Here is a 25,812-nt window from a genome sequence, read left to right on the forward strand (position 1 = left end):
ATATATATATATATATATATATATATATATATATATATATATATATATATATATATATATATATATATATATATATATATGCGCTCTCCGTCTATAAGCATAAATCTGTAAAAAATATTACAAAGGAGAATGGCAAGGCCGACGCTCCGATGGCGGGCATTCTTCGGAGCATCAGCTGTAAATAAGTCGGGCGTCACGCCCGACTATCTTCGCTCAAGCAAATTCTCCCGGAAAAGCGGTATCCTCGGCATGAGTCCCTGCAAGCAAACGCTCCCTTTGAAGGCCCGCTCCGTCCTGGCTCGCATCATCGGCAATAAATCACCGCTCCTTTGCCATCCACGGTTCAGCATAGTGCTATGCCAGTCCGGGCACCAACTGTTCCAAATCCGGACACTTCAAAGAATCAAGCTGCAGTTCCATGGCCATATCAACTCAAGTCAAAGCTCAAAGATCCAAGACGTGGAGGGATCGCTCCAAAGCCAGCCACAACGGGAAGCCGGCAAAACCTACTCAACGACCAAACACCCTCTTAAGTAGCCCTATTCTTTTTGGCATCAAGGAAACAACACTAGGCTCGGACAACGTAATCTCCTAGGAGGCTCAGTCCAGTCTCACCCCAATAAAAGCTCCTTCACAAGTATGCAACTAATATTTCATCTAACGTCATGCCCGATTTATGCCATACTCCGGGCAAGCAGGTGCCAAGGGCATGATCCGCTGAGCTCCGTAAAATCATCAAGCTCTGGGAATCCCCGGACGGAAGCAACTTCACAAGCACATAAGAAGAAGGCTGGAACGAGCCAGTGCAAATCGAAGGCGCCGACCCCCGACACCAACTCTGACCCTAAGAACTTCTGCCATAACGAGACAATGCCCAAAAGCAGACCAACAATGCCTCCATCAAATTGGCATACAGCCCCAAGAGGCCTTCGCCATAGGGGGCTGATTTGTAGAGGGGAAGGCGTACTTAGCAAAAACCCCCGCACAAGACGGACCCCGGATAATGACCAGGACGGCCCGAAGCACAGCCGGATCTCCATTTACAGATCACCTCGGGGAAGTTATCGGCATTTCGAGACCACGGATCCCTAGACGAGTTTTTTCTCAACAGCCATTTTACGAGACCCAAAGACTCCGATCACACTTTTGCACGAAGAAAGGACTCCGACGGCCCAAGGTTGTGGCCCAATTCGGGCCCAGTTGGGGAAATCACAAAAGGACCCCGCATGCAGCTAGTTCGTCAGCATGAGGCCGGATGCAACACTCGCGCCTGAGGCCAGTATCACAGACGACGTAACAGGAACATGCACTCGAAGCCGTAAAAAATAATCAATATATATAAAGGAATGTGGCAAACATCGAAGGAAGAAACCAAGAGAAAGTCTTTTGTATTTGCACAAGTATGCCCTTACAACAATCCTCGAGATATCCTTACATACGGTTACATTATACGCAAAAAGAGTGAAGAAATACAGGTAATATGCAAGCCTAAGGATCTAGCCTGTCTATGTTACGCTTCCATTGCCTCCCCCTCAGGCATACGACCTCAAAGACAATATCTTCCATGGTCGATTCCCTCGGGGATCTCATCCTAAATCCTCCCGAATATGGAATTTCCAAAAGGAAGGATATAGAAAGGGAGGCGGAGGAGAAGAGCAAAATGACGAAGAGATGCCGGAAGAAGACCGGAAGTGGCTGGGTGAAAAGTTTGGCTGGTACAAACCCCGCCAATACCACCATCTCGAGGCCATTTCTTGAAACGTTTCCTCGGCCCGGGAGACAACAGCCGGCGGAGACCGTCACCATGCCCCTCAGGAATCCAAAGAGGGTGTAACACGCCATGCCGAGGAAGGAAGGTGAGCAGCGGTGTATAATCCGAGCCCCCTCTTGAGCAGCGGTGCATAATCCGAATTTTTCCCGGTTCGGAGGAAATCGACCCCCTACTTCGTCGATCCGAACCAACGGGGACAACAACAACAACAAAAACAACAACAACCACAACAACAACAATAACAACGATAACCTTACGGCGGCACAACTTCGTCCAACAAAGAAGGGATCGAAAATTGGGCCATGGCATATATGGCGTAAGGTCTTGAGACCGTGGGCCTCAAGCATAGCAAAAACTAAAAAATGGCAGGAAGGAAAGGAGGATGAATACCGAAGGAAGTTAGAATGAAAAACTGATCACGAGAAGCCCCTTATATAGGGGGGTACAATGTAACCGACGGCACCATTACTTCCCTCGAAAAGCGTAACGACAGGCGCAATTAATGCGTTCATGGAAGCTGGATCGATGAACACTGATATGATCCCGAGGAGCAAGGAGTCATGATATTTCTGAAAAACCCTAGAGCAACGAAAAGATTAAACGCCTCTACATTTGTGTGAAGGGCTACTCCAATAGCATGATGTCGTTTCAAGAACCCGCAAAACGGGGTGTCAAAAACATTTCTTATTTCTACCCTCTAAGAAATGCAGAGACTATCTGTACGCGGTGAAATCAGAGGGCCCAATTTCCCGTCATCAAGCCATCTCGGGGAGGTACCTCGAGACCCCGAGGACATGGAGCCATCTCGGGAAGATATATCGAGACCACGATGATATGAAGTTACAACTGAGTCCTCTCCTTCGAGGCTTGTCAAGGTCGGATTCGAGACCGAGATAAAGACAAAGGGGGAAAGCCCCCAGAACACGCGGTTGAGTCTAACAGGGCCAGCCTATCCCTAGCCTATGCTGGGGTGTCGAGTCAAGCCATCACATCTTCATATTTCATGAATTAAATATACATGTACTCCGAGTTTCCTCTCCTATATAAAGGAAACTCGCCCTACCTTGTAAGGGACTGATGTTGCTCCTACAAATTCTACAAAGCGCAATAATATCTCTCTCTCTCTCTCTCTCTCTCTCTCTCTCTCTCTCTCTCTCTCTCTTCTCTTACTAATACTTATTGGCTCTCACTGTTACTGACGATACCTCGATATCCTTTGCCTCTATACGTGTTCTTCATTTTATAAGTGTTCTTCATCGTACAAACTCAATTTCGGTTATAAATAGCTGCGTTTGATTATATTTCTAGCTGTTATATTACTCCCGAGTATCCCCGACTATCCGAGCTCGACCTCGAGGTCGACCTCGAGGTCCCAATCGACCAAGCTTACGCCTGGGTAGCAGACCCTTTGGTTCGCTCGTTATCTCGTTTATCTTCCGCCTCATCGCTAAAATTCATAATATTAGCATCATCTGCTCTAATAAACTAGCTTGGGAATAGATCACATATTTTTAGAGTCCCATTTAATAAATTTAATTGTTATTACCATTTTTACGGTAAACAAGAAACAAAAGAAAAGAAAAGAAAAAGTGATACAGCATTTAGATAGAGATCTAAACTAAAACAGAAGAATTATAAGAAAGAACAGTAAATTTAAAAGAATGAATACTTCATTGATAGATTTCTAACCTTTTTGCTGCACACAAAGAAGCGACACTCAAACGAGGTATTGACTAGAACCTCGGACCGGCGACGTGTCACGACCCAAATCTACCAAGCCGTGGTGGCACTTATCGTAAAATTAGCAAGCCGACTCTTTTACCAAAACAATCCGAAATTTCAATTTAAAAGATTTCTTTGAACTATTTAATAAATAAACTTCATAAGATAAGTCTGAATAACAAGTCCGGAAAGAAAAGCCCGACATCGGGGTGTCACTAGTCATGAGCATCTATTAAGGACTCTCCAATAATACAATCTGGAAAATAACTAATAATATCTAAGGAAAGATATGAGGGCGAAGAGCAAGGCTGTGATCGCCATGCAACTACCTTGCTAACTCCAATAATCCGCGGATGGATGACATCAACACTCGCTAGCAACCCCTGAATCTGCACACAAAGTGCAAGGAATAATGTGAGTACGGCAACTCAGTAAGTAATAAAGGTAAATAAAGACTGGGCAGTAGAAAACACATAATTTTCACATAATGAAATATAAATAAGTACAACAAGCTTTCAAATGAGTATTTGAGTAAAATCATCTCGTTTAAAATCCAGTTTTCGGTAAAAAAATCATTCAAAAATATTTCTCAGCAGTTTCAATTGGGGGCTCAATGCAAAAGAGAGTAAAAGTGATGAAAATCGTAAACAACCCCTCGGGAAAACATCACTCGTATACAGCCCCTCGGGCAACACAAGTCACACACCACCCCTCGGGCATAACATCACTCAGAATCAGCCCCTCAGGCAAACATCACAGTCCCTCGTATATAGCCCCTCGGACATATCACATATCACTTGCTCAGGGTACCCGCGCTCACTAGGGGTGTGCAGATTCCAGAGGGGCTTCTATAGCCCAAGCGCTATAACAAGCCACCTCGTGGTATAAATCAATCAGGCCCTCGGCCTCTCATTATCATAAATCAATAGCAACATGTTGCGGCGCGCAGCCCGAGGCCTCACTCAGTCATAAACCTCTCAAGCCACTTCGGCTATCAGTAAAAATAGGGTGCTAACCCAAAATATTATTTCATGCATCAAAATGGGGTAATGAAAACTGAGAAATAAAATCAGTAAACACAGCATGACTTAGTATAGATCTTAAATCAAAACACTGAGAGGATAATAAGAAAATTCCCCTAAGGGTCCAAACAGCTTTGGCACAAGGTCCATATATGGCATTCAGCCCAATTTGTAGTAGTTCTTTCAAAATAACATAAGTATCATTTAGTTTCGGTCGAATACGCAACTTAATAGTTGCTACGGGACGGACCAAGTCATAATTCCCAATGGTGCACGCCCACACGCCCATCACCTAGCATGTGTGTCACCTCAATGCAATAAAACGATGTGCAATCTGGGGTTTCATACCCTCAGGACTGTATTTACAATCATTACTTACCTCAAACCGGTTAAATCTCTACTCTGCGACGCCCTTGCCTTTGGAATCGGCCTCCTGTAACGACCCAACCGGTCGTTTTGAGCTTTTGCACCTGGCTCGTCAGTTCTCGGGCATGACCTGCCCCGTATGATGTATTAAGACTTATGTAAATTGTTGGTTTTGGTTTTCAGGGTAATCGGAATGAATTTGGAAGAATAGTTTTCAGTTTGAAGCTTGAAATTTGAAAGGCTTGACCAAGATTTGACTTGTTTGTATAGGATCTCGGATCAGAATTTTTATGACTTGGTTAGCTCCGTTAGGTGATTTGGGACTTAGGAGCATGATCAGAATGCATTTTGGAAGTCCGTGGAAGGTTTCGGCTTGAATTGGCAAAATTGAGATTTCGGCGTTTCCGGTTGATAGGCGAGATTTTGTAATAGAGGTCGGAATGGAATTCCAGAAGTTGCAGTAGTTCCGTTGTATCATTTGGAATGTGTGTGCAAACTTTCAGGTCATTCGGTCGTGGTTTGGTTGGGTTTTTGATCAAAAGTGTAATTCGGAAGATGTTGGAATTCTTAGGCTTGAATTTGATGCAAATTTGATCAGTTTAACCACCCGAAACTCACCCGACGCCCTTGGGACCTCAACCAAACATGCGATGTAATGACCCTACCGGTCGTTTTGAGATTTTGCACCTGGCTCGTCAGTTCTCAGGCATGAAGTATGATGTATTAAAACTTATGTAAATTGTTGGTTTTGGTTTTCAGGTTAATCGGAATGAATTTGGAAGAACAGTTCTCAGTTTGAAGCTTGAAATTTGAAAGGTTTGACCAAGATTTGACTTGATTGTATAGGATCTCAGATCAGAATTTTTATGACTTGGTTAGCTCCGTTAGGTGATTTGGAACTTAGGAGCGTGATCAGAATGCATTTTGGAAGTTCGTGAAAGGTTTAGGCTTGAATTGGCGAAATTGAGATTTCGGCGTTTCCGGTTGATAGGCGAGATTTTGTTATAGAGGTCGGAATGGAATTCCGGAAGTTGCAGTAGTTTCGTTTTGTCATTTGGAATGTGTGTGCAAAATTTCAAGTCATTCGGTCGTGGTTTGGTTGGGTTTTTGATCAAAAGCGTAATTCGGAAGATTTTGGAATTCTTAGGCTTGAATTCGATGCAAATTTGATGTTTTAATGTTGTTTTGAGCGTTCCGAAGGTTGGAACAAGTTTGAATGATGTTATGGGAAATGTTGGCATGTTTGATTGAGGTCCCGAGGGCCTCAGGTGAGTTTCGGGTGGTTAAACAGATCAAATTTGCATATTAAAAGTTGCAGGTTTTAGCTTCAGTTATGTTGCAAGTTTTTCTTCATCGCGATCACGTGAAGAGGCTCGCATTCGCATAGAGCTGTCTCAGGGGGCATCCAGGTTATTCTTCGCGTTCGCGTAGTTAGGGTTGCGATCGCGTAGGTGTATGTTTCTGTGAATCACGGTCGCGTGGTCTCATTCGCGATCGCGTAGGTGGAAGATTTTGAGTATCGCGTTCGCGTGGGTATATACGCGATCGCGTAGAGTGAATTATTGGGCCAGCGGTGTTTGTGCTTTGCGATCGCGATGGTTTTTTCGTGATCGCGATTAAGTAAAAATAAGAGCTGGGCAGAATGTTTTAAAAGCTTATTTCCGCGAATTTGAGGCTAAGTTCCTCCATTGTTGGTCGATTTTGAAGCTTTTTGAAGAGGATTGAAGAGGGATTCAAGGGGAGTCACTTGGAGGTAAGATTCTTGGACTTAAAACTCGATTCTAATGTGAAATCTATCTAATTAATCTTGGAAATTAAGCCAAAAATTGAGGAATTAGGGCTTGAATTTGGAGAGTGTAAATTGGGGGTTTGAAGGGGCAATTGAGGTCCGATTTTGATGTTCTTGATATGTATAGACTCGTGTGAGGACGAGGATTCTATTGATGTGACTTTCGTCGGATTCCGAGATGTGGGCCCGGGGGCCGAGTTTTTGCAACTTCGGGATTTTTTATGTAAATTGGATATTTTTGAGTGGGCTTTATTCCATTAGCATATTTTAATAATTATGTACTGATTGTGGCTAGATTTGGAGCATCCGGAGGTCGATTCATGCGGGCAAAGGCATCGCGGGCTAGAGTTTGGACCGGATCGAGGTGAGTAATGATTGTAAATGATGTTTTGAGGGTTTGAAACCCCGGATTGCACATCGTGGTGCTATATTGAGGTGAGGCACACGCTTGATGACGAGCGTGGGGTCGTGATCTATTAGGGACTATGACCTGGTCTGTCCCGATTGATGATTTTTCCGTGTATTTGGCTGAAATCTATTTGCTATCATCATTATTTGGGTTGAATGCCATATTTGGGCTTCGTGCCAATTATTTGAACCCTTCGGGGATTTTTGTTGATATTTCCTCACTGTTTTGACTTTACACTTGAACTAAGTCATGTTATTTTCCACTGTTTTCAAAACTCAGCCATGTTCACTCAGTTTTAATACTCAAATGATATTTAAATGATGTTTTGGTCTGAGAAACACCGTTTTACTGTTGCCCGAGAGGCTTATGTGATTTTTAAGTGAGTACGGCCGAGGGCCTGTGTTGTGAGGATATCGTTTGGGTCGGGCTGCACGCCGCAGCGGTGATACACTGATTTTGATTATGAGGCCGAGGGCCTGAGATATGTACACCACGAGGTGGCTTGATTAATATGAGGCCGAGAGCCTAGTGATGACGCCACGAGATGGCTTGATATTGTGCTTGGGCCGTAAGGGGCCCCTCCAGGAGTCTGCACACCCCGAGTGAGCGCGGCTACCCATTGTGATGTGAGATATAGCCCGAGGGGCTGGTATTCTTCTATGGGATTGCCAGAGGGCCTGGTACTGTTCTGAGATATTTCCCAAGGGGCGGATTTGTTGACATAGTGCCCGAGGGGCGAACCTTATGTGCTTATCTTTCTTATTTGCCTGTCATTTACCTGTTTAATTGTGTAGTTGTGCCCGAGGGATGGATTTTCTGTGCTTATCTGCACTAATTGTTTTACATTCATTTGCGTAACTGTCGAAAAGGTCATTTTTTAAAAGAAGTTTAAACTGAGCTAAGATGTTTTAACAGATTTTACAGCTTCATTGCTTCTTACGGATTTTGTACTACTTCTATACAGCATGTTGATGCACTTTCGTGATTTCTTACCATTCAGACCTTAGTTATGATTATTACTCACTGAGTTGGAGTACTCACTTTACTCCCTGCACCTTGTGTGGAGATTCAGGTATTTCAGCACCCCGGTAGCGGGTATTGGCTGAGCTGAGGCAGAGTCATTGGAATTTTAGCGAGGTAGCTGTCCGACGTCCGCATCACAGCTTTACTCCCTCTTGATGTCATTAGACTATTCTAGTATATTTTCCAGAATTTCGTTGTGTTTTAGACCTTAGTAGATGCTCATGACTAGTGGCACCTCCGTATCGGGCTGTGTTAGGTTGTATTCCGCGAATTGTTTTGTATTGTGATTGTTACTTTTAAGTTTATATCATGTTTTAGACATAATGCTTATTGTTTAATTGCTTTAAATCTGGATTGGAAATGTGTCGGCTGGCCTTGTCTTCACGAGAGGCGCCATCACGACCGGGTCTGGGTTTAGGGGCGTGACACCTCCAAACGTCCCGAATCTAACCAAAAGCAATACAATCCAATCAATACATGCTAATGGAATGAATCCACAAGAAAAACTATCCAATTAGGCATAAATCCCGAAATTCTCCCAAAATCGGCCCCCGGTCCCACGTCTCGGAATTCGACAAATCACAAAACTAGAAAGCCCATTCACTTACTAGTCTACCCATACCAAAAACATCAAAATCCGACATCAAATGGCCATCCAAATCCTCAAAATCATCCCTCCAATTCTCTTCCATTTCCCCCCAATTTTTCACCCCAACCCCAATTTAGATGATAAAAATCAAGATACAATAAGGGGATTTAACCAAAAATCAAGTAAAGAACACCTACTCAAATCACCTCTCTGAATTTCCCTTCAAAAAATTACCCAATCCCGTGGTCTCTAACTCAAAATACGAAAAATGGGCTCAAACGCTCGATTTTGATATTTAACGCTGCTGCCCAGATTTTACTCTTCACGAACGCGGTAGTGCCCTTGCGTTCGCGAAGGGCAACCTGCCTCAGACCAAAAAGTTCCTCATTCGCGAACGCGAGGACCCACTCGCGAACGCGAAGACCACCCTGCTTCACCCTACGTGAACGTGAAACGCTCCTCGCGAACGCGTATGCTTAAATGCTTGACCTCCAATGACCGCTGACTCTACGCGAACGCGATGCACTTGTCGCTAACGCGTATTCTTAAAATCCTAAACCTTCACGAACGCAGGAACTACTTTGCGAACGCAAAGAACAACTCAGCTTCCCCTCTCAAAATCCCTTCGCGAACGCGAGAGCCCTATCACGAATGCGATGAAGGAATTCTCTGCAACAAAATTAGGGGTGTGCATTCGAATCGGTTTATCGATAAATCGAATCCATCATTTGTTATCAGTTTATTGATTTATCGATTTCGATTTCGATTTCGAAATTTTCCTTATCGAGTTATCGATTTCAATTTCGATTTTGTCCTCTTCGGTTATCGAGTTATCGGTTTATCGATAGACCGATAAGATATACTAAAAAGACAAATATACCCTTATTCTATAATACCCGCTCCTTCACCCTAAGTCCGTAACCCTATTATTTCCTCTACCCTTATTCTTCAGCGCGCTTTTCTGCCTGCCCCTTTAGAGCTCATAGTTTTTCTTCACTTTCTGCTTACTTGGTTCTTCTTTCACAGGTATTCCACTTTTACCTTCTCAATATCTTTTCTTCATCATTTGATTTCTTTATTTTGGTAATGTAAATTTTGTTCCTTGAAGTTACTCACACGTTCATTTAGCTTATCTGCATAATGTCATTTTCCTATTGACTCTTTTTTGGTTCTTAGCTCTCTTTTGAAATAGTACTGTCTTTTCTGTGGTTTTACTCACCCTCTCGCTACAGGAATGTCAATTCGTTCGTCCCTTTTTCTTCTAACCATTTTGAGATCCTTTAATCTATCCTTATTTAAATACATATAACATGGTAAGCACTTGTTAATTTAAAAGGCTCAATCTTTATAGCTAATGTGTCTTGCCACTGTTTGTTGTTGCTAATGTGAAATACTCAAATTGCAGATACTGCAATCTTGTTTCTTATTTTTTTCAAATAACGTCAAAGTACTGCTTCAAATAGTTTACTCTAATTTTTGGATACCAATGCACGTCTCTTTTTCTCAGTTAAAGCCAGATGGAATCTAGTGTATTGAGAGAAAATCTTTATAATGCTAAAATAATTATCAAACATGACATAAGATACCAGCAAGAACCTTATAATACTTATCTGAACTTACTCTGCTCATTTTGCATCACTAATTGCGTTCTCATCGGATACTATTAAATTCCCTTTCTTTTGTTGGATAAGGACCTTATTTAAATTTATTTCTTTCCAGCCATAATTTTTAGGTCAAGAGCGAGGAGTGCTAACTTCGTCTTGCTTTACTTCATTCAACTCGTTTAATACTATAAGTTACATTCTTCATTCGCTTCACATGGCTGAAAATGATAAAATTGATTAAGTGATTGATGAAAGTAGAGGTTCTGAGTCTACTGCTGCAACTACTCAGTGGACAGTTACAAAACAAAGAAAAAAACGATCTCGGGCATGGGATTTTTTTGAAGAAAAAGTTGATGCTAAAGGAAATAATAAATATGTATGTAGATATTATGGACAAGAATATTTTGAGAACAAAGGCAAAAGTACGGCACAAATGAATTGTCATATTATTAAATGTCCAAGGAATCCTTATAAAGTTGAAAAAGGTCAAAACTATTACAATATTAAACATTACCAGGGGGTAATAAAGGTGATCTTATTTCATGGAAATTTATCAACAAGAGTGTAGGATAGCTTTGTGTCGTATGGCGACTGTCGATGAACTTCCATTTATTTCTTTTTAATGTGGAGAAAAATAAACTAATTAAGTTTCTTAAAGGAACAAGTCAAAGAGTAAGTCTTACCACTGATACATGGACTTCTATTCAAAAAAAAAAAAAACTATATGTGCATCACAGCCCATTGGATTGATAGTGAATGGATTATGCATAAAAGAATTATTAACTTTTCTCCAATTACTAGTCATAAAGGTGAAGATATGGCAATGTGTATTATTGATTATTTGTGTGAGTGGGGTTTGCAAAAGATTTTCACTGTCATAATTGACAATGCTAGTTCAAATGATGTGACCGTGGAGTTGTCTGACAAATTAGATGATTGGGGAACCAATTCCATGAATGGTCAACACCTTCACATGAGATGCATGTCTCATATTTTAAATCCTATTGTGAAAGATGGTTTAAAAGAGTCAAGTATTTCCATTGCTCGTGTTAGATGTGCAGTCAGATACATTAGGCAGTCTCCTGCTAGGTTGAGGAGGTTTCTGGAATGTTGTGAAAGTGAAAATATTGCCAAGAAGTCTTTATGCTTAGATGTTCCAACAAGGTGGAATTCCACCTACTTGATGTTGAGCAGGGCTATTGAATATGAGCGTGCAATTAAAGAATATTCTGATCGTGATTACCGGCTTGTCACATTATCTTATGTTTGATGCTATTTCAGATGGAAAGCTTGTAGGTATGCTTACAAGAACTGATTGGAATTATGTAAAGAGAATTGCACAATTTCTTGAAATATTTTATAATTTCACTTTGAAGGTGTCTGGATCACTTTATGTAACATCAAATGCCCATTTTCTTGAAATTGGTCATGTTGCTGTTTACTTAAATCGATTAATAACAACTGAAGATGAACTTTTCAGTGAGATGGCATTAAGTATGTGAAAAATATTTTAGAAGTATTGGGGTGAACCAAAAAAAATGAACAAAATAATTTTCATTCCTTGTGTTTTGGATCCTCGTTACAAGTTTACCACTGTTTGTTTTGTACATAAGAAGATGTTTGGAGATGAAGGGACAATTATTGAAAAAGAGGTTCATACTTATATGAGTTCATTGTTTAATGAGTATGCCTAAGTCGGTTTCAAAAGATACTGGTGGTAAAGTTTTCACCTTTCTGCCAAGCTCTTCATTCAGCACAACGGAAACTTCAATTCCTGCTTTAGGTGAATTTTTAGATGAAATAAGGAAACATAAAGTCGCAAGTGGAGGTGTAAATTCTAAAATAGAATTGGAAAAGTATCTTGCAGAAGATCCTGAAAATAAAAGATCGGGCTTTGATATCTTGGCTTGGTGGAAGGTGAACTCACCTAGATTTCCTATTCTTGATAAGATGGCTCGAGATGTGCTTGCTATTCCTATTTCAAGCGTTGCTTCTGAAAGTGCATTTAGTACCGGAGGGCGTATTCTTGACCAAATTTAGGAGTTCATTAACTCCTAAATTGGTTGAAACTCTAGTGTGCCTTCAAGATTGACTTCGGAGTGAATCGCTTCCTGTAAATGTTGAGGAAGATTTAGATTTTCTCGAGACACTCGAGGAAGGTATGTATATTTTAATTAATTTTATTATATTGCTTAAGATAGTTAAATAATATATTAATTTCTTGACTTGTTAATATATATTCATATTAGATTTCACTAATCTTGGCGAAGAAGCTTCCACCGACGATGTTTGCTAGAGTTTGTTAGCTGCAATGTAAGTTCTCCATTTTAAATAATATACTTGTAAAAGAATGTGATGTATTACAAATTTCTTAATATTTTTCTTAATTTTTTCCAGGTTTAAAGGTTAGGACTTTCCGTAAGGGATACCACATTTAAGGAATGATCATATTTAAAGCTCAAGGGAATGTGGTTCAAATTAATGGAAAATAGAATTAGCCGAGATGATGTATTTTATTTTGTTTTTTTATACTGTTGGAGCTGGATTGGAAGCAGATGGACTAAAAGACTCGGAATCACGAGTTGGGAGATTGAAGTCAGAATCAGCAGAAACTCCAAATTGAGTATGTCCAGTGGATGACTTAGTGGCATTTATTGTGAAAGATGGTTTAAAAGAGTCAGGTATTTCTATTGCTCGTGTTAGATGTGTAGTCAGATACATTAGGCAGTCTCCTGCTAGGTTGAGGAAGTTTCAGGAATGTTGTGAAAGTGAAAATATTGTCAAGAAGTCTTTATGCTTAGATGTTCCTACAAGGTGGAATTCCACCTACTTGATGTTGAGCAGGGCTATTAAATATGAGCGTGCAATTAAAGAATATTCTGATCGTGATTACCGGCTTGTCACATTATCTTATGATTGATGCTATTTCAGATGGAAAGCCTGTAGGTATGCTTACAAGAACTAATTGGAATGATGTAAAGAGAATTGCACAATTTCTTGAAATATTTTAAAATCTCACTTTGGAGGTGTCTGGATCACTTTATGTAACATCAAATGCCCATTTTCTTGGAATTAGTCAAGTTGCCGTTTACTTAAATCAATTAATAACAACTGAAGATGAACTTTTGAGTGAGATGGCATCAAGTATGTGTAAAATATTTTAGAAGTATTGGGGTGAACCAAAAAAAAAATTAACAAAATGATTTTCATTGCTTGTCTTTTGGATCCTCGCTATAAGTTTACTATTGTTAGTTTTGTACTTAAGAAGATGTTTGGAGATGAAGGGACAATTATTTATAAAGAGGTTCACACTTATATGAGTTCATTGTTTAATGAGTATGTCTCTAAGTTGGTTTCAAAAGATACTGGTGGTAAAGTTTTTATCTCTCTGCCAAGCTCTTTATTCAGCACAATGGAAACTTCAATTCTTGCTTTAGGTGAACTTTTAGACGAAATAAGAAAACATAAAGTTGCAAGTGGAGGTGTAAATTCTAAAATATAATTGGAAAAGTATCTTGCAGAAGATCCTGAAAATGAAAGACCGGACTTTGATATCTTGGCTTGGTGGAAGGTGAACTAACCTAGATTTCCTATTCTTGCTAAGATGGCTCGAGATGTGCTTGCTATTCCTATTTCAAGTGTGGCATCTGAAAGTGCATTTAGTACCGGAGGGCGTATTCTTGACCAAATTTAGGAGTTCATTAACTCCTAAATTGGTTGAAACTCTAGTGTGCCTTCAAGATTGGCTTCGGAGTGAATCGCTTCCTGTAAATGTTGAGGAAGATTTAGATTTTCTCGAGACACTCAAGGAAGGTATGTATATTTTAATTAATTTTATTATATTGCTTAAGATAGTTAAGTAATATATTAATTTCTTGACTTGTTAATATATATTCATATTAGATTTCACTAATCTTGGCGAAGAAGCTTCCACCGACGATGTTTGCTAGAGTTTGTTAGCTGCTATGTATGTTCTCCATTTTAAATAATATACCTGTAAAAGAATGTGAAGTATTATAAATTTCTTAATATTTTTCATAATTTCTTCCAGGTTTAAAGGTTAGGTCTTTCCGCAAGGGATACCATATTTAAGGAATGATCATACTTAAAGCTCAAGGGAATGAGGTTCAAGTTAATGAAAAACAGAATTAGCCGAGATGATGTATTTTATTTTATACCGTTGGAGCTGGATTGGAAGCAGATGGACTAAAAGACTCGGAATCATGAGTTGGGAGCTTGAAGACAGAATCAGCAGAAACTCCAAATTGAGTATGTCCAGTGGATGACTTAGTGGCATTTGTTTCAGGTCCTGAACTCGAGTCACTAAGAGAAAATGAGTTACTGATATTATTAGGTCTTCTGATTGAATCACACCTCAACTGATTCTCAATGTTGGTGGCATACATTTGATCCCTTACTTTAGTTTCATTGCATGTGCTTGTTGACACAATTTTTATATTATAAACGGTGTTCGTCTTATTTTAGCTTCTTTTTTTCCATATTAGTTAGGCGTGTTTATAGCGATATACTTTCTGGAATCCCGCAAATTTTTTTATTGGTATAATCGGTAACCGAATCGATAAGCCCCAAAAATTGATAAATCAAAATCGAAAAAACCGAAACCTTATTGAAATGATAACGATAAGCATATGTACAAATCGATAATCGATAAGTAATTATCGATAAGGGTCAAAATCGAATCGATAAATCGAATGCACACCCCTAAACAAAATACCAGAAAATCTTCCAACTTCCAAAACCAAAAATTGATCCGTTAACTACCTGAAACTCACCCGAGGCCCTCGGGAGCTTAACGAAATATACCATCACATCCCATAACATCATTCAAACCTAGACGAACCTTCGAATCACTCAAAACAACATTAAAACACCAAATTTCCCTCGGATTTAAGCCTAAGAACATCCAAATTTCCAAATTTTACAAACAATGCCAAAACAAATCAAATGACGCCCGAATGACCCCAAAATTTGCAGACACGTCAAAAATGATACTATGAACCTACTCCAACTTCCGAAATTCCATTGCGACCCCGATATCAAATTTTTCACTTCCGACCAAAATCGCCAAATTTCCAACTTTCGCCAATTCATGCCTAATTCTACCATAGACCTCCAAATTACATTCCAGACGCGCTCCTAAGTCTAAAGTCACCTAACGGAACCATAAAAATTCAAATCTGAGGTTGTTTACTCAACTTTCCCAACTTAAGCCTTCACAAAAGAGACTAAGTGTCTCAATTCACTCCAAAGTCGCTCTGAACCCGAACCAACCAACGCGCTACGATCAAACATAGCTGAAGAACACAAAAGGAAGCAGAAGTGGGGGAAATGGGGCTATAACTCATGAAACGACCAGCCGGGTCGTTACACGATGGGACCTCGAACGAAAAATCGGGATTCGCAACAGACCTTGGCGATTTAGTGGCTGTTTTTCTGACGTATGAAGGTGATTTTGTTGCTGAAGTTTGGACTATTTTAAGGTTTTATGAAGCTGTTTTAGATGGTGTATTGTCTGGAATTTGGAGCTAAAAATGGTGGTGGTTTGGGGTGGTTTTTGGGGTTGTTCGAAGAATGTTTTTCAGCTGGTTCTTCAGCTGATTTGCGGCCATTTTTAGCTGCATTTTTGGCCTGCTTTTCGAGGTGTCTTCGGGCGATTCATGCCTGGACTATTTGGTAGTTTACAAGGGTTGATTTGAGGTGGATTTTGGGGATGATTTTGCTGAGTTTTTAGTTGTTAAAACTTGGAGTTCATGGGCTGAAAATGGAGCTTAAACTGCAGCTCTTTTAGTGAGGTAAGAAGCTGGTTTTGGGACTGTTTTTGTTACATCTCGCGTTTCGTACGTTAAAGTTTTTCTTCAGCTAATCAACGTAGACTCGGAGATGGGATTATCTTGAGGTTAACATATTTATGTTATTTATAACAAGCGATAAGTAAGTGCAATGCAGGATTAAGAGTACACGAATTAAAGAAAACAAGTTACGTTGAAGGTTGCCGATTTGGGATAAAATACGGGTCGAACGACAATACCCGATATTTATGGACTAGTACCATACAAGGTACCATATGACCACGATATTATGATGTATAAAGTATATTAAAAATGAGTAGTATTTTAACTAGTTGAAATTATTCTTAATTATGCGGATAATTGATTAATTATCGGATAACGGAACATTACCTAGTTAATTATTAAATTATAAGATAAGACTAGCATACCCCAAAGAAACGTGGCAGCTAGCCACATCTTTAAGCAAATGACTCCTTAGTCTTGCTTATTAGGTGGCAACCAAGTTAAGAAATAAAGGACACTTCATTCCTTACATTTGATATACCATCACCACAATCAATGATACAGTATATGAGTTATTTTCATACAATTATAACTTAGGAGTGAATTGATAGTTAGGAGGTTCCACAAAAAACAGAACGTTAGCCATTTTCAAAGCTTTCAATAAAGCTTCATTTCTCACATCTTGAAAACAAATACACAATCAGAATGTTAGAAACGTTTACAATTCAAGCTCCTACAAGACATTGACAACGAGATTTCTTGCAATCAAATTCTCCTACAAGAATATTATACAGATTTTTTCCTACTCCAGGTATGTTAAGGCTATCCCTTCTTTCTTTTTGGCATGATCCAAATAATACAAATGAAACCAACAAAATACGCAACTTTCATAAATGACTTTATTCGTAAAAATATTACGGGTGTCTATATTCTTGATTCCCCATGTGAATTATTATTATATCTTCTGTTCATGAGTGTCAGAAAAATACGCATTTGATAAAGGTTTTCCGAAAGGCATATGGATTTTTATGGCATTCTGAGAAAATATTACTAACGTATTTCTTATACATTTCATGCATTTATACATGCACATATACCCATGAATAGATGACGTTATATATGTGTATATATGTATATTATATTTATATGGGATATGGGAAAAAAGTTATGGCATTATATACGCAACACCACCTGATCAGTTGGTATATGTTGATGATGTTGCCTACAGTGGCCGAGACGTTATGATGGGATGCCCTCGGAGGCTTGATGAGATTATGTAAAGCTATACCTATACATGACAAGACATTCATATGCATGTGCATGACACTTCAAATGTTGCAGAATTTACAAAGTTATTCAGACTTTCAGGTGGATTTCTTTATTCCATGTTTCATCTATATCTCTTATGACACACTATTTATCGGGGCCTCCGTTCATGCCTGCAAATGTAGGTAGGCAAGCTGACGGTCCCCCTTCTTAGGATTCTTTGTCAGTGAGATGGCGTCCTCTACTTGATCCTGAGCTGCTTTTGATTTTGGTACGATATGATTGTATATATATATATGGTATGACATGGCTCAGTCCCGTCTTTGTACAGTTGTATTTCTATTAGAAGTCTGTAGACCGTATATCTAGTTTGGTAGTATGTGGCCTTGCCGGCTTCCACTTTTGAGGTATATAGTTGTCTATAACAGCCTTATTGGCTCGCCCTACGTATGTTGCATGTATATGTACATATGCCTTTTGGGTAGGTTTCCTTCATGTATGTTATTCTCGTAATTCAGCAGATGTTATTCAGGTTTATATCTTAGACGCATGCTTAGGGGTGTTTGACAGGCAGGACTCGGGCACCCGTCGCGGCCCATCGCTTTGGGTCTTGACAAAAGTGGTATTAGAGCAATTTTGTCCTAGGGTTTTCTACAGACCATGTCTAGTAGAGTCTTATTTATGGGTGTGTTGTACACCACACTTATAGACAGGAGGCTAGCGAATATTTAGGATGGTTACTTTTCTTTCTAATCCAGATTGTGTGATAGAACTGAGTCATAGGTATCCACTCCTAATCTTTACCTTATTTATGTTTTTAGTGATGCATGTTACTACTAGACAATAGGCGCAAGCCGCTAGCACGGGTCAGAAGGCAACGAAAGTGTTAGAAAGAGATATAAGTTACACTATGGAGTTAGACCCATCGGAGATCATGGGTTCTATTGAGGAGGATCCATTCGAGGGTCCATATGAGTCATCCATTCGAGCTGTTTCGACCACTCCGGCAGCAGATGGGGTGAGAGGAGTTCCGACCTCACCAAGGCCTTAGTTTCATTATCACAGCCCGTTGATTAGGGTATGAGGGGAGTAGTGCATGAATTGGCACAGTCGGGTTTCCCTCAGGTTCTAAACTATGTCAGGGTATTTATTTATGGACACCAGCACTTCTAAGGTTCTAGATAGTCCACAGTCTTAGGAATCCGTCAATCAAGGTTCATATCTGTATGTTATGGGATACACAGAGGAAGAGGATAGTAGTCGGGCCAAGAGGAGGAAGGTATCTAATAAGGATATGAAGGTTCCACTTCGAAATGTGTCTGATCGAGGTTCTCATATAGGAAGAGGCAAGGACCCTCTAATACTTCCTCCAGATGTCAGCCTTTGGTTGGTGAGTTCAACCTCTTCTTGGAGTACTACAAAGTTAGGATTATGAATGTGTTAGGTTGTTTTATGAGGACGTAGGGAGCCCCGTCCTGACTTGTATATACTATGGTTATGTTTTTTTTAAAGGTTTTGCAGACAATATCTTGTATATAGTTTTGGGTATGACATGCCTACGGCCTTGTAGGCCCTTATGTATCCATATAAACCTCTTTTTTTTTTAATGAGTTCTGCGAGTTAAGTCCTATTATTGTTACGTATATATATAGAGGTGCCCGTAATGGCCCGTGATAAGTTTGATAATAAATAAGGATAAGGTACGTAGCGCTTGGTTAGGTAGAATTTGATGTTATAATGGGTATGGTGTCACGATCCCGGTTCACCCTCCGTGAACCATCGTGACGACACCTTGTATCTACGACTAGGTAAGCCTAAATTGCGGAATAGAAACCAAAATTTGCGGAAGTAAACAATTTAAAATAGAAATAAAAAAATAAACAGTGTTTAAATGTGCCGCTCGACATACACCATATTTATCTCTCAAAACCAATACATAAATCCAAGACCCGGAAACCCATGAATCACAAGCTAAGAAATACTACATAGCTCTAACTCCAGAATGTCTAACAAGAACGGAAAATACAGAAGGGCTAATACTAAACAGCAAGAGTAGAAAGAGACTCCTCGGTCTGCGGACGCGGCAGATATACCTCGAAGTCGCTATAGCAGTAGCCTCGCCTCAGGGGTGGTAGGACTGAGTCGAAGTACCTGGATCTGCACATGAAAAACATGCGCAGGAAGGGCATGAGTACACCACAGCGGTACTCAGCAAGTCCCAAGCCTAACCTCGGTTGGGTAGTGACGAGGAAGGTTAGGGCCCTACTGAGGTTAAATAAGATATAAGATTTAGCAGTGTAAAATAAGCAGTGTAAATAAGTAACACATGCTATGAAGGATAGCAAAAACTATTACAGAGGCAAGTAAAACACAGAAAGAGAATACAACTCAGCTCCAAGATAACAACCGGGGATCTCCCAAGATACCGTCCTGTAGCCCCCAAATATAAATATCATATCCAATGGATCACCCGGGTGCAGTTCCGTAGTCCAACTCGTAAATGCGCGGGAATCTACCGGGTGAAATCCCGTAGTTCCAATGTAAAAGTGCAGGGGGATCTCCCAGAATGCAATTCCGTAGTCCCAAAATAAACATACATGAGAGCTCCCGGGATACCGTCCCGTAGTCCCAAAGTAAATACACAGTAGCAACAAGAGCTCAATTCAATCAATTTCATATCAAGGTGAAGCAGGTAATCCTAACCTAGCATGTTTCACGCAATACAAATAAGGCAGTTAAGGCAAATAGAGCAATTTAGTCAAGCAGACATGCTTCTCTAGGCTAACAGCATGCTTAATTTCCAAACAGTGTAAGCAAGAAAAGGAAGAACACAATTCAAGGCTATTTTTAATGAAAAATCGGATTTTAAAAAATTATCACAAGTACGCGCTCGTCACCACACGTACAAGGCTTTTCAATTATCACAATATCAATCCAAAGGGAAAAGGTCCCCCACACAAGGTTAGACAAGCCACTTACCTCGAACCGGCTCAAATATCAACCCGAAACCACGTTCTTGCCACGAGTATCCGACTCCAAATGGCCCGAATCTATTCAATTAAATTTCATAATGTAAATAACACTTCAAGTAACTAATTCTACAATTAAATTCTAAGCTAATACGCGAAATTAGGTAAAATAACCAAAACGCCACTCGGGCCCACATCTCGGAATTGAGTGAAATTTATATTTCCGGAATCCTCACACACTCACGAGTTCATACAAACCAGCAACACTGAAATCGGAGACCAAATAACCCCTCAAATTCTTATTTCAAGTCTCTTAAATCCCAAGCCCTAGTTCTTCCATTTTAGGCCTAGCTTCCATGATTTACTAGGTAGATTTCACATTAGAAACGAGTTTTAAGATCAAGAATCTTACCGCCAAGTGATTCCCTTCGAATCCCTCTTCAATCCCCTCCAAAGAGCTCCAAAAACGATTAAAATGGTGAAAATAAACTTCAAAGTCGCGGAGCTCCTTTTAAAACCATTTTGCCCAGCAGTTTCCGCATCTACGGCCTTGGGACCGCTTCTGCGGTCCCGCATTTGCGGACCAAAGGTCGCACCTGCGACCCATCACTTAACGCCCAGATTTTGCATCTGCGGCTCCCCACCCGCAGGTGCGGTACCGCTTCTGCGGAAAAACATACCGCATCTGCGGTTCCTGATGACTCCCCCTCTTTCCGCTTATGCGGCTCTTCTTCCGCACGTGCGGCATCGCACCTGCGGTCCCCAAACCGCAGGTGCGGAAATACCAGAAGCAGCAAAGTTCAGCAGCTGCAATATACCTCAAAACTCCCCGTCAACCATCCGAAATCATCCCGAGGCCCCCGGGACCTAAACCAAAGGTACCAACAAGTCTAATACCAGTGTCCAAACTTGTACCAATCCTTAAAACACCTAAAACAACATCGAAACCTCAAATTAACCATGGATTCAAGCCTAAGAACTCCAAATTTCTCAAAATACGCTTTCGATCAAAAAGTCTATCAAATCTCGTCCGAATGACCTAAAATTTTGCACACATGTCACATTCAACACTACGAAGCTATTCCAACTTTCGGAATTCCATTCCGACCCTCGGATCAAAATCTCACTATCGAACCGGAAACTTCAAAAATCAAACTTCTGGCATTTCAAGCCTAAATTAGCTACGGACCTCCAAAACACAATCCGACTACGCCCCTAAACCCGAAATCACCCAACAAAGCTAACGGGACCATCGGATTTCCATTCCGAGGCCGTCTTCACACTGTTCTGATTACGATTAACTTTCCAACACTTAAACTCTCATTTAGGGACTAAGTGTCCCAAAACTCTCCGAATTCCAAAACCGACCATCTCGGCAATTCAAAATAGCAAAAATAAATACGGGAAAAGTAGTTAATAGGGGATCGGGGCAAAAATTCTAAAAACGATCGGTCGGGTCGTTACATCCTCCCACACTTAAACATCCGCTCGTCCTCGAACGAGCATAGAGACATACCTGAAGTAGTGAAAAGATGAGGGTACTGGCTGCGCATATCCTGCTCGGTCTCCCAGGTCGCCTCCTCGACCGGCTGCCCCGCTACTGAACATTCACTGATGCAATGTTCTTTGACCTCAGCTTCCTAACCTGCCTGTCCATATTGCAACTGGCTCCTCAACATAAGATAGATCCTTTTCCAACTGGACTGAGCTGAAATCTAACACATGCGACGGATCACCGTGATACCTCCGGAGCATCGAAACATGAAATACCAGATGAACTCCCGCCAAGCTGGGAGGTAAGGCAAGCTCGTAAGCAACCTCCCCAACACGCCTCAATATCTCAAAAGGGCCAATAAACCTCGAACTCAACTTTCCCTTCTTCCCAAATCTCATAACGCCCTTCATAGGCGAAACCCGAAGCAGAACCCGCTCTCCAACCATGTAGGAAACATCACGAACCTTCCGGTCCGCGTAACTCTTCTGTCTGGACTGGGCTGTACGGAGTCTATCCTTAATCACCTTGACTCTCTCCAAAGCATCCTGAACCAAGTCTGTGCCCAATAATCAATCCTCCGCTGGCTCGAACCAACCCACCGGAGATCTACATCGCCTACCATATAAGGCCTTGTACAGTGCCATCTGAATTCTGGACTGATAGCTGTTGTTGTAGGAAAACTTTGCCAATGGCAAGAACTAATCCCAAGAACCTCCAAACTCAATCACACACGCACAGAGCATATCCTGAAGAATCTGAGGGTGAATAGTGCGCTCGGACTGTCCGTCCGTCTGAGGGTGAAATGTTATGCTCAACTCCACCCGAGTACCCAACTCCTGCTGTACGGCTCTCCAGAATCGCGATGTGAATTGAGTACCTCTGTCTAAAATGATGGAAACTTGAATACCATGCAGACGGACAATCTCCCGGATATAGATCTCTGCCAACTGCTCCGAGGAATAGGTAGTACACACAGGGATGAAATGCGCGGACTTGGTCAGCCGATCCACAATAACCCAAATGTCATCGAACTTCTTCAAAGTCCGTGGGAGCCCAGATACGAAGTCCATGGTGATCCGCTCCCACTTCCACTCCGGAATCTCTATCTGCTGAAGCAACCCACCCGGTCTCTAGTGCTCATACTTCACCTGCTGATAATTAAGGCACCAAGCTACAAACCCAACTATGTCCTTCTTCATCCCCCTCCACCAGTAGTGCTGCCTCAAATCCTGATACATCTTCGTGGCACCTGGATGAATGCCGCGAACTGTGGGCCTCCTCTAGAATCAACTCCCGAAGCCCATCAAAATTGGGTACACAAACTCGACCCTGCATCCTCAATACTCCGTCATCACCTAAAGTCACATCTCGAGCATCGCCATGCAACACTTTGTCCTTGAGGACAAGCAAATGAGGGTCATCAATCTGACGCTCCCGGATACGATCAAACAAGGAAGACCGAGAGACCACACAAGCTAGAAACCGACTAGGCTCCGAAAGATCCAATCTCACAAACTGGCTGGCTAAGGCCTGAACATTCATCGCCATAGGCCTCTCTACTGCTGGTAAATAAGCCAAACTCCCCAAACTCTCTGCCCGGCGGCTCAAAGCATCGGCCACCATATTGGCCTTGCCCAAGTGATACAAGATAGTGATGTCATAAACCTTCAGCAGCTCTAGCCATCTCCTCTGCCGAAAATTAAGGTCCTTCTGCTTGAACAGATGCTGCAAACTCCGGTGATCAGTATATATCTCACAAGGCACACCGTACAAGTAATGACGTAAGATCTTTAAGGCGTGAACAATGGAACGGAGCACCTTTCTGGGTCAGTCTGGTTATAGGTGCTGTAATAGATGAAAATCCCTGAACAAATCGACGGTAATAAACCGCCAAGCCATGGAAACCGCGGATCTCTATAGCTGAGGATGGTCTGGGCCAACTCTGCACGGCCAACACTTTCTTCGGATCCACCTGAATACCCTCTCTCGAGACTACATGACCCAAGAACGCCACTGAATCCAACCAAAACTCATTTTGGGAACTTAGCATACATCTTCTTCTCTCTCAAGGTCTGGAGCACTGTCCTCAAGTGCTGCTCATGATCTCCCCGACTCCGAGAATATACCAGAATATCATCAATAAAAACGATCATGAATGAATCAAGATATAGCCGGAATACACTGTGCATCAGATGCATGAAGGCCGCTGGGGCATTAGTCAGCCCAAATGACATAACAAGGAACTCGTAATGACCATACCGGGTCCTGAAGGCAGTCTTCGGGATATCTTGCTCTGAATCTTCAACTGATGATAGCCTGAATGCAAGTCAATCTTAGAAAACACACAAGCACCCTGTAACCGGTCAAACAGGTCATCAATACGAGGCAAAGGATAACGATTCTTCATTATCACCTTATTCAACTGGCGATAATCAATACACATGCGCATAGAACCATCCTTCTTCTTCACAAATAATACAGGAGCACCCCAAGGTGATACACTGGGCCAAATGAAACCCTTCTCAAGTAATTCGTGCAATTGCTCCTTCAACTCCTTCAACTCAGGAGGAGCCATACGGTATGGGGGGATAGAAATGGGCTGAGTGCCCGGCAACAGATCAATACCAAAATCAATGTCTCGGTCGGGTGGCATGCCCAGAAGATCAGCTGGAAATACATCAGGGTAATCCCGTACTACTGAGACTGAATCAACAGAAGGAGTATCCATACTGACATATCTCACATAAGCTAAATACGCATCACAACCTTTCTCAACCATACGCTAAGCTTTAAGGAAAGAAATAACTCTACTGGGAGTGTGACCTAAAGCACTACTCCACTCAATACGCGGTACACCTGGCATGGCCAGTGTCACGGTTTTGGTGTGACAATCAAGAATAGCACAATGGGGAGACAACCAGTCCATGCCCAAGATAATATCAAAATCAACCATGCTGAGCAATAATAAATCGGCTCTGGTCTCAAAACCACCAAGAACAATCAAACATCACCGATAAACGTGGTCCACAACAAGAGAATCTCCCACAGGAGTAGAAACATAAACTGGTGAACCCAAAGAATCCCGAGGTACACCCAAATGCGGAGCAAAATAAGAAGACATAAGAATAAGTGGAGCCTGGATCGAATAGAATCGATGCATCTCTGTGATAGACCAAGATAGTACCTGTGATGACAGAATCGGAGGCAACAGCCTCAGTACGGGTTGGAAGAGCACAATATCTGGCCTGGCCTCTCCCTCGAGGACGACCTCTACCTCCCCGACCTCCACCTCTGGCTGGCTGGGCCGGTAGAGTAGTAACTGGTGTTGTGACCATAGCCTGGAGCTCTGCGGGGCATGCTGTGGCTGAGGAGTCTGCGGAGGTGCACCCTTCCTAAGTCTGGGGCAATCCCTCACTATATGGAGTGTGTCACCACACTCAAAACAAGCTCTGGGATGATGTGGCGGCTGTGACTGGCTCGGGCCAGGTCTGCTGGACTGACCACTGGAAGTACCCCGTGCAGGAGGCGCACTAGATACTAGAGGTGCATAATAAGGCTCCTGAGGCCTAGGTGGAGCTGGAACACCACTGGCTGCTGGAATAGATGAATGAATGGGGCGACCTCTGTGACCCCTACCATGACAACCTGCAGCTGGGGCACGGGCACTAGGACAATGACCTGACTCTCGAGACCTCTTGGCCTCCCTCTCCTCTCTGTCCCTAGCATGCATACCCTCAATCCTCCTAGCAATGCTCACTACCTACTGATAAGATATATCCTTCTCTAACTCACGAGCCATTTGATGCTGGGAATAAGCCCCTCAATGAACCGGCGAACCTTCTCGTGAACCGTAGAAACCAAAGCTGGTGCATGTCTAGCCAAGTCAGTATAATGGACAGCATACTCCAAGAAAGTCATGGTACCTTGGCGCAAATGCTCAAACTCAGCGCGCCAGGCATCCCTAAGACTCTGGG

The 25,812-nt window shown here is 41.7% G+C and overlaps 1 protein-coding gene and 1 pseudogene across 1 annotated transcript; one reads left to right on the forward strand and one right to left on the reverse strand.

Annotated features, from left to right (window-relative positions):
* Positions 1 to 11,112: 11,112 nt before the first annotated feature.
* Positions 11,113 to 11,797, forward strand: LOC109240147 (zinc finger BED domain-containing protein RICESLEEPER 2-like). Its single transcript, XM_019406771.1, has 2 exons — positions 11,113 to 11,559; positions 11,672 to 11,797. Exons 1-2 carry the CDS (start codon positions 11,113 to 11,115, stop codon positions 11,795 to 11,797), a joined length of 573 nt encoding a protein of 190 aa, XP_019262316.1.
* A 2,670-nt stretch (positions 11,798 to 14,467) lies between these two features.
* LOC109240148 lies at positions 14,468 to 24,281 on the reverse strand (annotated as a pseudogene).
* Between the last annotated feature and the right edge of the window lie 1,531 nt (positions 24,282 to 25,812).

This window comes from Nicotiana attenuata, unplaced genomic scaffold, assembly GCF_001879085.1.
Source record: "Nicotiana attenuata strain UT unplaced genomic scaffold, NIATTr2, whole genome shotgun sequence".
Lineage (NCBI taxonomy): Eukaryota > Viridiplantae > Streptophyta > Magnoliopsida > Solanales > Solanaceae > Nicotiana > Nicotiana attenuata.

Bases quoted from the DNA above. Each gene is read 5' to 3' on its own strand.
- LOC109240147 (XM_019406771.1), top strand. From the start codon at position 11,113: ATGGCAATGTGTATTATTGATTATTTGTGTGAGTGGGGTTTGCAAAAG. The intron at 11,560-11,671 runs GTTTGATGCTAT...TTCACTTTGAAG, and splicing joins GGCTTGTCACATTATCTTAT to GTGTCTGGATCACTTTATGT.